Raw genomic sequence first — 14,882 nt, forward strand, 5'->3', positions numbered from 1 at the left:
CAGCAGTTGTCTTCATAGAGATGACTCAGCCAGCCATAGTCCATCATTTTGTCTCTACAGTGTCCTAAGGGAACACTACAGAGGAAGGGAACTCTGCAGGTAAGAGGATGGGAACAAAACTAGGATTGGTTGGCTCTGCCTGTCATTGACTCTGGCTCCACCTATCATTGGTCTTCTTGCCTTCTGCCCTACCAGCCCCAATGGACACCAGCCTCCACTTGTCCAGAAGAGTCAGTGGTCAGCACTAGTTGCATCTGCACACTAAGCTTATTTGACTCCATGATACTTCAACAATCGCCAACTTTTAAGTTTTGGGTTCTCTCTTCTTTCTCTAATCTTCCCATTTATGATTTCAAGGACAGAAAATGCTGGTTTTCTTCTTCCTGCTATCACCACATTGGCAATAAGTAAGGATAGGGTTTTAATTTGCTGCACATTTCCTTCCACAAAAGGTCAGCCAGGACATGGGGGTTGTCACCTACCTTTGCCTTCTTGGTCTCCTGGTCTCCAATTCTTTCCCCGGAGGTGAGTGTTTTAACAATTATCTGGGAATTTCCCAAAAATCTTAATAGGGGCTAAGCATTTATGAAAATAAAAAGTAATTGTTATATTTCCAGGTGATGGTAACCCAGCTAAGGCTGTTGGAATAAATAATCAGGCAATTGAAGCTGGTTCATTAGAATGAATAGGGAATTGCCCTACCAACCTCAGTCTGCCCTGAACCACTCCTCAGATTCATATTGACAACCAGTCAGGGAGTGGCACTGCCTGTCATTGCCTCTGGATCCACTTTCTGTTGGTCTCCCTGCCTTCTGTCTCACCAATTCAACTGGACACTAGCCACCTCTGAAAGCACAAAGGTTTAAATTACCTGTGCTTCCTCACTGGAATAAGCAAAAGTACAAGTAAAGTGAGATTTCACATTAAAAACAGTCTTCTTACAACTTTTGTCCCACCCTCTTTTTCTTCCTGTACTCTTCTTTCCATACAGCAAGGGCCAGATACTGTTCCAGGGGTTGGCTGAGAGCGCTGGGCAACTGCTATGCATATTTTGATAGTCTAAAGTCATGGTCTGCAGCTGAGGTAAGAAGTTGGTTCTCACCAACCAAGCTGTAGCATAAGATATTGTTGTGGGTTGCACATGAGATCTTTTTGAGGAGGGCTATGTATGTGAGTTGTCCTGAGACAATACCTGGCCAACATTTCAAATTGAGTTGCTCACCCAACATGTCCAAGGGATGTGTTTCCATGGGAGCCACGAAGGCTTAATTAACAGTCAAGACTCCTCAAGGGTGGCAACTTAAATAAAATAAGGGGCGTGGAAGTGGCTGGTAAGCCCTGCTCTGCACAATCGATCACAAGACATGGCACACACACACACCCCATTGGAATGGCAATGCCCATCACCTTTGGGAACCCGCCCCCTCAAATATTTTATTGGGGGGCTAAAGGGACCTTGGCCCAAAAGAGTTGGATCCTGTGGTCAGGAGGGATGGCCTGGCCAGAATGTATCCACTCACCATTAGGAAGAGGCAAGTCATCTCTCTTACTGAAAAGAATACAATGGTACCTCGGGTTAAGCACTTAATTCATTCCGGAGGTCCGTTCTTAACCTGAAACTGTTCTTAACCTGAAGCACCACTTTAGCTAATGGGGCCTCCTGCTGCTGCCGTGCCGCCGGAGCACAATTTCTGTTCTCATCCTGAAGCAAAGTTTAGGGAAGTTTTTAATGTCTGATGTTTTATCATGTTCTTAATATTTTGTTGTCTTGGGAGGGAGGTCCGGTCAGATGGGTGGGAGATAAGTTGTTGTTGTTGTTGTCATGTTGTCTTTTTGATACATTGTGAACCACTTTGGGCACCATTATGTGGGAAAGTGTCCTACAGTTAAGCGGATGATGATAGTGGTGGCAGAATGACTTTAGTGCCTTCTCTATTCTCAGATTGCATGCCAAAGCCATGGCCGTGGGACCCATCTGGCTTCTATACACACAGAGCAAGAGTCAGCCTTGGTGGCCAAGTACATCTACTCAAAGCAGAAGAGAAAATATAATGTCTGGATTGGTCTCTATGATCCCTATGAGGTGAGTTCCCTTCAATTACTCTATTCCAGGTCATCATCACAGCACAGTGGCTCCTTAGCAATGCCATCCTATCATCTCCCAGGCTGCATCCCATAATTATTTCTCCAATATTTTACATAGGGGCCAGGCATGCTGGGTTCCACCCCACATTAGGGGTGCCCACACATGCAACACGTTGCCGCTCCCTGCCAGCCCCCCACAGAGAACATTTTGTGGGTGCCTCAGCACCCATGGCCCTGCATTGATGGTGCTTATGGTAGGGGCTTCTTCTCTAATGTCTCCATCATAGCTTGCAAGAGCTTCCTGCTGAGCAACCTCCTCTGAAGATCCTTGCACTGAGCTACAAACCTCCTTGGTCAAATGAGCTGTTCCTTCTCTTTTCTACAGAACCGAGATTGGAAGTGGCCTGATGATTCAATCTTTAATTACAGCAACTGGAACGGATGGGAGCCAAACAACTCTGACGGCAAGGAGTATTGTGTGGAGCTGAAACGTAGGACAGGTAGGAAAACTATTTGCATGCCTGAGAAAAAAGGCGTTTTCACCTTGAATGCTACATTACCCTCCGATTCCCTATAAATTTCCAACCTTTCTCAGGGTTGCATCTGACTAAATTGCACTGAAAATACCTCTGTCAATAGACCCAAATTAACCACCACTAATTAAAGTCTATTGATTTTAAGGGATCCAATTATGAGTCATATTTAACCTTCAACCAGGTGTTCGCTTGTAGAAATGTTTACAGATCAATTACTCTGGCTAGCAGTGGTCCATTCATTTAGCATTTAGCATCACTGCCCAACACACCAGGAGGCTTCAGCTGTAGCTCATCTACATAGTTTAGTTGCCTGTGTTTTATTTGCATGCATACTCATTTACATATTATATTCTGGAAACAGTGGTTTTTCAAGTGGGCCATGTCATATTATTTTCTACAGTATTTCTCTAAGAAGTGGTTAAAGTCAGATAAAGAAACAAAATAAGGCGTCACATTAAAAAAGACCCGATTTCAGCTGCAAATTTTGAATCAGGAGCACACATGAGGTTGAAGTCAGGCAACTGTCGGATGGGCAACCCACATGGGGTCGGTCATTTCTGGATCAGTCTATCCTGCCCAATCTAGGGTTGCCATACGTCCGGATTTTCCCAGACATGTTCGGGAATCGGGGCCTGAAAATGGCATCTGGGCAGCAAAGCAGCAAAATGTCTGGGAAAACCCGGACATATGGCAACCAGGGCTATTTTCAAAGGAAAATGTTTCAAACATGCTTTAAAAGCTGGAAATTTGGGGTGGTGGGGTGGTGGAAGGGAGATGTTCACACAAAAAACCCTCAAAAAAAGAAAAAAGCTCAGGCCGGCCCTCACTTGTTCCTGGTGCACCTTGCAATTTCAATTTGAGTTAACTGGGCATGATCTGAGTGCACATTTGCCCAGATGGATGGCATGTGCGCAGAGCGGTGGCGGCTGCCGAAAGGAGTCAAGCACCCCGGGCTCAGTGCAAGTCAGGAGGAAGCCCAGTTGGTGATTGTCCCAAAGCCGCTTACCTTGAATAGGGGCCTGAATAGGGTTCAGGGAGGGAGGCGGTGTAAGGCCCGAGCAAAAAGAAAAGAAAAGAGCTCAACAAGTTTGTCCGGATTTTTAGTATCTGAAATATACCCTAGTCAAATCCAATTCCTAACCCAGACTCCAAACCACATCCATTTGGTTATGTAATAATGGGCAAGAAATAGTAACTTTTGTCGTGTCTTGAATTTTAGGTTTCCGAAAGTGGAATGATGAACCTTGTCAGCATTTGAATACCTATATCTGCAAAAAAGAGCTTTAAAGGAGACTGGAGTTCCCAACTCTGCCTGCTTAGTGGATGTGTCTCTGATCTCATTCCTTCCTCTCCCATCCATCAAAGGGGAAAAAACAGCTCTTCTTCATTTTTAAAATAACCTCTTCTATAGAGCTACCTCTGTGGTCTTCCCATTCACTTGGAAGTTTCCTTGTTACTTCTGCAAAATATAATCCTAATAAACTCGCTTACGTGTATTCTGTTTTCACTGAGTCCATCCTTATTGCTCCAGTTCCAGTACCATATATCTGAAGACTGGGGAAGGGGCAATTCCTGCACTGGAGTTCCCAGGGAAAAGAAGCACATTGTATCTAAGGGGCCCCAGTCCAGCACTGTCGCCGATACCTGACAAGGCACTCAGGGCAACATGTAGGTGAAACTTCCTATCCCAAACCCAACGTCTTTTCTCAGAGGTGCTCAGCAGAGCTGGTACTAAAGCTGGGATTTTGAGAGCTGGGGACAGGGGGAAAAGTAAGGGGATCCCAGACTACCTGACCAGTGCCAAATCCTGGGATGCTAAACCAAACATCCCTGCCCCAATTGCTCACCTGTAGGCCCTTCTCTGTGCTAGACATGAGTGATTTTGTCTGGCTGGAATGACTATGATTGTCTGGATGGTGGATAGAGAGATAGGAGTAAAGCAGCCTCTGACCTTTGCCTGGCTTGAAGGCAGTCTACTGTGCAAAGGCAAGAGTCCCCATCACCACCACCACCACCACCATCAATTATTATTTATACCCCGTCCATCTGGCTGGGTTTCCCCAGCCACTCTGGGAGGCTCCCAACAGTATATTAAAAACACGATAAAACGTCAAACATTAAAAACTTCCCTAAACAGGGCTGATACATAACATTCCTTGTATTATATACTGTGAAGCAATGTTGGAAATTTTCATGAGGTTAGAGAAAAACCTACCTGGTTAATCATTAAGGAGCTGGGCCTGGACTGTATCTCTGTGGGCTTAGTCACAAGATGATTAGCTCACAGTCACATGAAAGGGATTGCATTTCAGGTCTATGCATATGTTAATTGCAGGCATCCATGTCGGGTGTGGTGCCTTCTTTTAAGTTCTGTGAGCAAAGCTTTTGAACCACATTTTTGGACTGGATAATTTTTATTTCAATGCAAGAGTCTGTTTTGTTCTTCCAGTGGCTTCCATGTGTGTCAAACCAATAATCTCAGCAGGTCATCCGTGAGGAAATGTTGCCCTCAGTTCTGGTTTCTCTTGATTTCTCATTTCTCCAAACTTGAGTTCCTCACATTTCCACAACTATTGGTGAAAGGTTTGGGGGCGTTTTTTGGGGTTGGGGTGAGTAAATTCACCAGCACTTTCACAAACATTTCTTCTAACGTGCACATGTCGGCACTCAGTGTTTCCCAACCTACAAAGTACTGATCTGAAATATAACATAGTTTTGCACATTATTTTCACCAACACATGATTGTTAATGTGCTGTCTTCAGTTATATATGCATTACGCTGCTTGGCCACCAATCTGCATTTCAAAACCTGGAGAAGTGCCAAGGTCTAAAGGATGGCTGTTTTACAGCAGTTGTATTATTTTGGAAAGTGCAAATTAGGGAGATATGCTTCAAACATAGTGTGAATTGAATGTCTTCTCCACCCCTTCTGTGGTCAATCCTGCAGTGGTACATGTGGATATCAATGAAGGTGCAACCAGTGTGGGTTTACTCATCTCTGCCCTGCTACTTCTCCTCATGCAGTTCAGCACAGGATCTTGTGTGTCTTGTTCAGGATGTGGGTAAGGTTAAGCAGGTGTGCCAGTTTTAGTTTCTGTCTGTTTCTCATCCCCCCCATCTTTAATTCAGCTCTCCACATCTGCACATCATTGTTTGTTTGTTTTTTAAAATATTTATGTAGATTCATCAGCATTTTAGTGTGAATTTATCCCAATATACAGTGGTACCTTGGGTTAAGTACTTAATTCATTCCAGAGGTCCGTACTTAACCTGAAACTGTTCTTAACCTGAAGCACCACTTTAGCTAATGGGGCCTCCTGCTGCCGCTGCGCTGCCGGAGCACGATTTCTGTTCTCATCCTGAAGCAAAGTTCTTAACCTGAAGCACTATTTCTGGGTTAGCGGAGTCTGTAACCTGAAGCGTATGTAACCTGAGGTACCACTTTAAGCATGTTTTTTAAAAGCAATTTCCCCCAGTACAATGCATTTTTACACTTATCTATGAATTTGTATGAACAATAGTTTTGGGATTTTTTTATATACGTTACCTGAGGACAGCATTGCAAAATTCAGAGAAGTGTGAGTTTCAAAGGTTGGCTGTGTTTCAGCTCATGAATTGTTTTTAGAAAGTGTGAGTAGGCCTGGTTTTCATTTTGAACTGAATTGAACTTCTCCCCCATCCTCAGTCTTGGTTAAGCAATAGGCAAACCGGGGGGGGGGGGGTGCTGGGTGGTGGCATCAGGCAGAGGCATAAGACTATAGGCTTATAGAGGTGTAAGAAAAATCTAACCCAGGGAAGCTGCTCAGGGAGATCTTTGGCACTGATGTGTGTCTCTGTCTCTCTCTGTGCTGTGACATTTAGGCATAATAAAACCTGTGACCTGACTATCCTACTGATTGTGACCATTTATGCAAAAGAGAAGAGAGCTAGGAAAATGGACACGGGGCCATTAGATGCACCAAGCCCATGCAAGCAAAGTAAAACAAAATGGAGGATGTCCAGCTAGTGCTCAGTATTGTCCCTTATTCATGTCTGTTATGTTCAGTTAAAACAAGTCTGCGAAAGGACTGGGTAACTTGCTATTGTTGAATTGCCATCTTTTGATATTGCTTAATGCTTCCGATCCTTGAATTTGCATTTGTATGTTAGGAAATACTCATGGTCAGTTCCTCATTTGGAAACACTGACTTTGGGGTGGGGCGGGGAATGTGTGCCTGAGAATATTGAACAGCTTTTTCTTAACTAGAAGCTCTAGGCAGCATTTTCCTGGGGCAGGAATCTGGTTTAAAATTTAGTGTAGCATTCCAGAACATGGCGCTGGTCAGGTTAAATGGGATTCCCTTGCAATTTCCCAGTGTGATGTAGTGGTTAGGAGTGGTAGTCTCGTAATCTGGGGAACCGGGTTTGATTCCCCGCTCCTCCACATGCAGCTGCTGGGCGACCTTGGGCTAGTCACGCTCCTCTGAAGTCTCTCAGCCCCACTCACCTCACAGAGTGTTTGTTGTGGGGGAGGAAGGGAAAGGAGAATGTTAGCCGCTTTGAGACTCCTTAGGGTAGTGATAAAGTGGGATATCAAATCCAAACTCTTCTTCTTTCCCTGTCCTCATTTTGTGGCTTCTAAAATTCTGGATTTCATATCAACTGCGCTGAGCAGCTCTAAGGAAAGGTGTTTGTTTTGGGGATGAAATTTGTGGTGACATCTGGATTTGAGTGCCTTGTGTGTTGTGAACAGCAGTGCTAGACACAGTGAGAGTTAGACACAGCACACCCCTGTTCCTGGGACTCTCATGCAAGGAGTGACTCCTTATCGTGAGATTTGTGCTCTGAGAATTGGTGCTGTAAGGACTGATGGGATGAGAAGGACAGAATCATGACAAGAAATATATGCATAAGAGATTATTAGGAGTACATTGTATTGAAACCTATCTTGGAAATAATGGATGAGAGTTGATCACTGAGGGATTGGAGAGGAGGTAATGATTCCAGAGAGCTGTCCATCAATCACAGAAGGCACAGTTGGGAATGACAGTTGCTGGATTAGAGTTTTTTCTTGCAGATGTAGCTGTTGAGTTGGTTGCAGTTTCTATCATTCCATTTCACAAAACTGTAAACGGTTTCTTTAAAAGAGAACAAATGACAGAATTAGGTCCAGAAGTTAGGAGGCACATGAAGAATAAATAGTCTGGATTAATTTTGCTTTCTGATCTTAGATTTTCTACATCCCTTAGTCAACACTTTCCCTATGGTGAGGAGAATACACAACTCAGACTTTAGCCTGGCAACCAGTTTTCAGAATACAACATGAATGTGATGGCGGTGGTGGTGATGGTTGCTACAAATTGCATACCACCCTTCATCCAAATATCCCAGGGCAGTTGTCACGTACAATTTACTATGCAGATAGGCTGTAACTGAACCATTCTACATTGTGGTATGTTGGAAGTGACCCTAAATGCTGAACAAATAAATCACTGCTGTTCCACTCTACAGAGTAATTATCTTTGCTGTAAAGAAACAAATACCTGACCAACAGTTGTATCCAACTAACGCATACTCAGAGTATACTCCTTAAAATTAATGGACTTTCATAAAATACTAACCTGGGTCTGCTGATTTTGATGGAACTATTTTGAGTATGACTTACAATCCTGAGAGAAGTAGGACATTGATGGAGAAGTGTGTGGCCATGTGGAACTCAACATCTAATTGTTATTTTGTCAGACATTGCAAATGGTTTCCTTACCTGGAAAATATAGGAGCTCCACACAATGCTCATAAGGGGCCCAGTCGTCTGGTGTGGTTGGGTACCAGGATTTGTAACCTTCGTCGAACTTGTAGACTGATCCATCAGGCCACCTCCAACGCCCATTCTGCAAGATTGAGACATTATAGATCATGTAAGTAAGGAAATGAGGAGCCTGGTGTCAATATTATCTGGATATGTTGGTCTGTGGGAAGGTAGTGCCAGCTATGAATGAGACAGAGGAGGAGCTGCATGGAAAATAATATTGATGTAGCATGTGGGGTTCATTCTTGGATATTATTATATGAGGATGCTAAGGAGCCACTACTCTATGACAACGACTTTGAATAGAGCAAGTGAAGGCAACTCACGTAATGAAGCCCAATCCATACGTTGCTTTGTTCTTGCTGGGATGCGGAGATGTGCTTGGCAATCAGGGCTGTCTCATCCACATTAAGGATAGAGGCAAGGTGAGCCCTATGGCCATAGCTACGGCATGCAGTCTAAGAATGGAGAAAGAATGAAAGACGTTTTGCCACAACCGCCATCAGAACATGTTTCTTTATATACCACTTTCCCCAAAAAGTCATTCCCATAGTGTCTCACAACACATCAGATAACAACAGTTCAAAAACCATATCTCACTAAAAGGAATGATGCAGAGTTGGAGCTTTGCAAATGTGAACAAGTTTGTGGAACATCAACATTTTTATTTATTTCTCTGAAATTTGACTTTCAAGAGGCAGGTCTTACTGGTAGACTGTAAGGAATTAGTGTCACATACCAAGTTGCGAGGCTTAAACTTTTGTGCACTAATGGCACCTCCAGATCGACAGCATTTCACACAAGGAATTCAAGCACATAACAGGAAGTGTAGGTTTGCATAATTAATCCACTTAAACAAATAAATGAACAAATGTAGGAGCATGTTCTTGCCTCCTCATCTAGGGTGAATGCTGGATGAGTGGTCAATTAAAAGGTCATCTGGAGAAACCCTAAGCCGGTCTTCCTACAAACCCTTTTTTTTTTAATGTAGAACTTTTAGGTGGAAGCATTTTTATGCAGAATGTTGAAAAAGCTGCAAAAGGTTACAGAAAGGGAGTATTACATTTAAATAGAGGCAAGGAAAGTTGAACTTGGGAGATTTGCTTTGCAATGCCTAATTTATTTTAACTTGAGCTCTGGAACCCAAATGATCAGGACTGCATCCAACCTGCTGCATTCCTTTCACAGCACTGCAGACCACACAGCATACACTGTTATGTCACCCTTGCACTGAAAAGTTGCAGGGGTGCAGTACATACGTAATGTTTGGTAAATTGCCTTTGGAATTAGGTCACTGGGTGCTTTTTGACATTGTAAAAATACTATTCTGCAAATATATAGGCTGAGCATAGGCAGAAGATCAAACACTCCCATAGACTGCCAAAATCTGAAGTTCATACATGAGTTCTCTAGGGAGACAGCCAGAGCCATGAAATGTTTTGCGAACCCAGTCTCAGATCTGTTTCAGAACTGCAGTCTATTCTACTTTTCCACACAAAGATTTCTTCCCTCTTCTCCCGGTGGGAGGGGAGGATTTGGCATAACTGTCACATTCTCAGCTCCCACGGAGACGCTTCACTGGAACATAAAGTGACCAACTCTCTTTTGTTAAGTCTGAGATGCTGGACAGGTATTGTTCCCGGGCAAGGATAGTCCTACTCACAGAAATCTGATAGGAGCCCAAAAGATGTAAATTAGAAACATTAGGGAGAACTTTCTGTCAGCAAGATCTGTTTGACATAGGAAAGTTGTGGCCTCTCTTTCCTTGGAGGTTTTTAAGCCATGGTCGGATGGCCATCTGTCATGGATGCTGTGGCGATCACACAGGGTCCCCGGACGTTTGACGGTCTATTGACCCTGTGCCACCACTGCGATTGCCTCTTCGCTGCCACCACCCCGTTTCTCTTCGGGGACACACGGAGTCCAGACAGTTGTTAACATTAACAAATAATCAAGTTTATTTGTATAAGCATGAACAAATAACAACTTCAAACTGATTATTCCAACTATCTATCTGTCTCCACCTAACACTTCCTCTCACTCTCTCACCACACAACTTGACCAACCCACAGACTCTTACTTCTCCAACTCCCAACGCTCAACTCTCAACTAACTTCCACACACCTCCGACTCTAACTTTTACTCCTCCCCTTGCATTCTCTCTGGCCAATCACATCACACTCATTTAACCCTTTCCTTATGACCCACCTAGGAGGCAAATGCCACAGATGCTTTAGTTGAGATTTCTACATTGCAAGGGTTTGGACTAAATGACCCTTGGAATACCTTCCAATTCTATTATTCTATGATTCTATTACATCTTGGTTGAGGAGAAATATTTCTTACCTCAGCATCTCTCCATGACAACTTGGTATCAAAATATCCATAGCAATTACCCTGGTTTTGCAGCCAACCATCAGGACAGGACAGGGCCTTGGCTATGAGGAGAAAGGAACAAATAGTAAGAAGGTTGTTCTTTATGTGAAATCTTATTTTAGCTACACTGCTAAAAGGGGTGACTGCTTTGAGCAATCACAGATAATTTTGAAACCAATGAATATAGGTCTAACCTAAACCATTGCTCTAATAGCCTTAACTGGGTAACCATCGCTTGAAAATATAACAAGCACTATTGATATAATGCCACTTAACCCAGATAAAGATTTCTACAGCTCCTCTCATGCTTTTTTGGTCTCATGGCCTGCCTCAAAGATGAGCTATGTAGACTGAAAGGGGCAAGGCAATGTAAAACTGCAGAAAGAGAGACAGGCAGACAGAGCATAAAAGTGTGAAAGAAGGCAGAGTGTGAAAGAAGGATTGTCCCCAAGGAGGGAATAGAGAACTGGCTGGAGACACAACAGCTGAGGATAAGCTGAGGAGAAACAACAGCTGAGGATAAGAAGAGCAGCACAGGTTAAAAGCGTGAAACAGAGAGATAAGGAGGTGGAGGAGGTTATATGCAAGGGAGGTTATATGCAGAGGGAAGGGGAAAAGTGAAGAAAGGAGAGAAATAGATTGAGAAAATAAGAGAAGCTTTTTTACTAGGAATTCTAGGTGCATAAATACCAAAGGAGCAGAAAAGACTATTCATGTATGTGACGACAGCTGCGCAAATACTATTGGTCCAGAGATGGAAGGAAGATAAAGTTCCGACCAGAGAAGAATGGTTGATAAAGATGATGGACTACGCTGAAATGGCAAAAATGACTGGGAAGATCAGGAATCAAGAAGATAATACATTTAATAAAGGATGGGGGGGGGATTTATAAGTTACCTTGAAGAATACTGCAAACAATTAAAAACATTGGCAGAATTATAACAACACTTGTAACGTAACAAGTGCTATGGTATGACTTGAATTTTAAGAATAAATAGAGAACATTATATGATGCAGGTGGGTAAAGGTTAACAATGGAAGCCATGGAGGAGTAGAGGGAAGTCTAAGGATTCAGGGAATCCTATATTTTTATGATTTTGATTTATATTTGAGTGAAAATGTTAAATGTAAAACTGAATTATTATTATTATTTTAAAAGAGAAAACAAGAGAAGCAGAAAGATGGTAAGGGCAAGAATAAGCACTACCAAAGGAGGATTCTTATTCCAGCAGAGCCCAGATGTGAATAGAGAACCAAAATATTCAAAGAGTGCAATAGGACTGTCATTTGGTGAACAGTGTTCTTTCCTTGAGGATATGTTTGAAAGACAATATTATCTTGGAAGCTTTCTCAGAGTAACATTATCTCAAACTTGACATTGCTAAGCAAGCTTGAATTCCTGAATTGTGATAGTAACTAGGATTACAAGCCCAAGAAGGGTTGATATAAAGAGTAAGATAGTAAGGGAATATTAATCATAATTCTCTTGTGTCTGCATTCTTGATTGCCTGCCATAATATTATGACTTAGACTTAAAAGGGGGGGAATAAATGAATTAATTATATTTATATGGACACCTGAAGGACTAGGGGTAAATAGTTTGCATTGGGTAATTCTAAAAAATTGGTTAAAATGCTCACCTCCTGGAAAAGAACCGGAGACCAGGACTCCAAGAAGACAACAGGCGAAGGAGGTAACAAATCCCATCTTGTGGTAGACCTTTTGTGGAAGAGGAATGTACAGTGAATTCAACAAATACCTCCACTGATTGCCATTCATCCCAAGTGGTGATGGAAGAAAGAAGGACATAAACATTGTCTACTCTTAAATCACAATTCTACTTTATTTGAACTTCTAAGAACTATGAAGATTAGAGAAAGATGAAAGAAACAAAAGCTTGACGTTTATCAGTGTTGACGATTCATTGAGCTATACAATGTTGAGATTAGAAGGGACCTTGGAGACCATATGCTCATAATAATAATAATAATAATAATAATAATAATAATAATAATAAATTTTATTTATATCCCGCCCTCCCCAGCTGGAGCCGGGCTCAGGGTGGCTAACAACAATAAAACAGTACAAAAGTACAACATAAACAACATTCTAAAATCATTCATTATAAAAATTAATTAATTCAAGCCACTAGCAACCATTGGGCCAGAGCTCCGCGAAGATTGCCGAGGGAGGGAGTCAGGCTGTGCCCTGGCCAAAGGCCTGGTGGAACAGCTCTGTCTTGCAGGCCCTGCGGAAAGATGTCAAGTCCCGCAGGGCCCTGGTCTCTTGTGACAGAGTGTTCCACCAGATCGGAGCCACAGCCGAAAAAGCCCTGGCTCTAGTTGACGCCAGCCTAACTTCTCTGTGGCCTGGGACCTTCAAGATGTTTTTATTTGAAGACCGTAAGTTTCTCTGTGGGGCATACCAGGAGAGTCGGTCCCGTAGGTACGAGGGTCCTAGGCCATATAGGGCTTTAAAGGTTAAAACCAGCACCTTAAACCTGATCCTGTACTCCACCGGGAGCCAGTGCAGCTGGTATAGCACCGGGTGAATGTGATCTCGCAGCGAAGACCGCGTAAGGAGTCTCGCTGCAGCATTCTGCACCCGCTGGAGTTTCTGGGTCAGTCTCAAGGGCAGCCCCACGTAGAGCGAGTTACAATAATCCAGTCTGGAGGTGACCGTCGCGTGGATCACAGTGGCTAGGTCAGGGCGAGAGAGGTAAGGAGCCAACTGCTTAGCTTGGCGGAGATGGAAAAATGCCGCCTTTGTTATAGCTGCAATCTGCGCCTCCATGGAAAGGGAGGTATCGAAGATTACACCCAAACTCTTAACAGACGGTGCTGGCACTAATTGCACCCCCGCAAGAGATGGGAGTTGCCCCCCCAATCCCATATCGCCCCTTCCCAACCACATGACCTCTGTCTTCGAAGGATTTAGCTTCAACCGGCTCCCACGTAACCATCCAGCCACAGCTTCCAAACATCTGGTCAGTGTGTCTGGGGCCGAGTCAGGATGGCCATCCATCAACAGATAGAGTTGGGTGTCATCGGCATACTGATGGCAACCCAGCCCAAAACTTCCTCATTTGAGGAATCTCCAACAATATGCATTTCTATTAACACCTTCCCCAAGTACATCATTTTTGTATGCGTTACACAGCTGAAGAAATTCCATGAGAAATTCAACTGTGTTGAAAAATTCAAAGAGATACAAATTTCAAAGGGTGGCTATGTTTCAGCTCTCATATTGTTTCAGATAGTGCAAATTCAATAAGTATGTCTTTAAATGGAATCTGAACTGAATTTCTGCCCCATCCCCAACCCCACCTCCAACTTACCCAGGTCCAGTCCTTTTGAGGTGATGGGTAACTCTTTCCACAGGCAAGCCTGACTCCCAAGTTGGCTGCCTTAATTATTATATGAAGCTTTGTCAGGTCAGAGGCAGGGGAAAGGAGGAAGGAATTTCAACCCTTTAGACATACATAAAGTACAGATGACGAAGGAAAGGCTGTACTTCAAATACTCATAAAAACACATGATTGGTTGCATGAATGTCCCTAGGTATTTATGTGAAAGGTGATGGAAAAGTAAATATTCTAAATACAATAATAAAAGACTTAACTAGAATCAAAGAACAGGTCTACCATCTGGAGATAAACCCAAATCCGGGAGGGGCACTTCCTTCACCACTTTCTATTTTGAAACTGAAAGGTGTCAGTGAAGGGGAGTGCTGAGTCTGTTCAAAGAGCCACCCTCACTTCAGGTAGTGCAAAGTTGACCTGTAACAAGACTGGCCCGCATCCTTCATAAAGGGAGAGGCTGCCTTGGAATATTTCCCAGAATCCTCTGCCACATGCAAGACGTTCCCTAGCAGATGAGTCAACGTGGCAAGAATTCCATAAAACCCAAACTGTGGAAACCACTCATGTTATTCATGTTTAAAATTGGGACTTGGCGAGGTCTAGGTTTTACATGAAAATGGGAAATATCTGAGGGGAGCTAAACTCCTCCCTCCTCTTTGCTTCCTCATGCTATTTAACTCCCCCCTCCTTGGCTCATTTCTGAGATTGGGATATAAGTTCCTGTGGTGATGGAGG

General features: G+C 43.2%; 2 protein-coding genes across 2 annotated transcripts; one reads left to right on the forward strand and one right to left on the reverse strand.

The window, feature by feature from the left end:
* Positions 1–464: 464 nt before the first annotated feature.
* On the forward strand, positions 465–3,475 carry LOC114608065 (C-type lectin-like). The gene is made up of 4 exons (XM_077918104.1): positions 465–525; positions 992–1,083; positions 1,925–2,177; positions 2,424–3,475. Exons 1-4 carry the CDS (start codon positions 465–467, stop codon positions 2,660–2,662), a joined length of 645 nt encoding a protein of 214 aa, XP_077774230.1. The 3' UTR covers positions 2,663–3,475.
* A 4,029-nt stretch (positions 3,476–7,504) lies between these two features.
* On the reverse strand, positions 7,505–14,279 carry LOC114582683 (struthiocalcin-1-like). The gene is made up of 6 exons (XM_028703901.2): positions 14,124–14,279; positions 12,427–12,505; positions 10,756–10,847; positions 8,736–8,867; positions 8,365–8,491; positions 7,505–7,738 (listed from the first exon to the last, which is right to left on the reverse strand). The coding sequence occupies exons 2-6, from the start codon at positions 12,491–12,493 to the stop codon at positions 7,659–7,661; spliced, it is 498 nt and encodes a 165-aa protein (XP_028559734.2). The 5' UTR covers positions 12,494–12,505; positions 14,124–14,279; the 3' UTR covers positions 7,505–7,658.
* Between the last annotated feature and the right edge of the window lie 603 nt (positions 14,280–14,882).

The sequence above is a fragment of the Podarcis muralis genome, chromosome 13 (genome assembly GCF_964188315.1).
Source record: "Podarcis muralis chromosome 13, rPodMur119.hap1.1, whole genome shotgun sequence".
In the NCBI taxonomy this organism is placed as follows: domain Eukaryota; kingdom Metazoa; phylum Chordata; class Lepidosauria; order Squamata; family Lacertidae; genus Podarcis; species Podarcis muralis.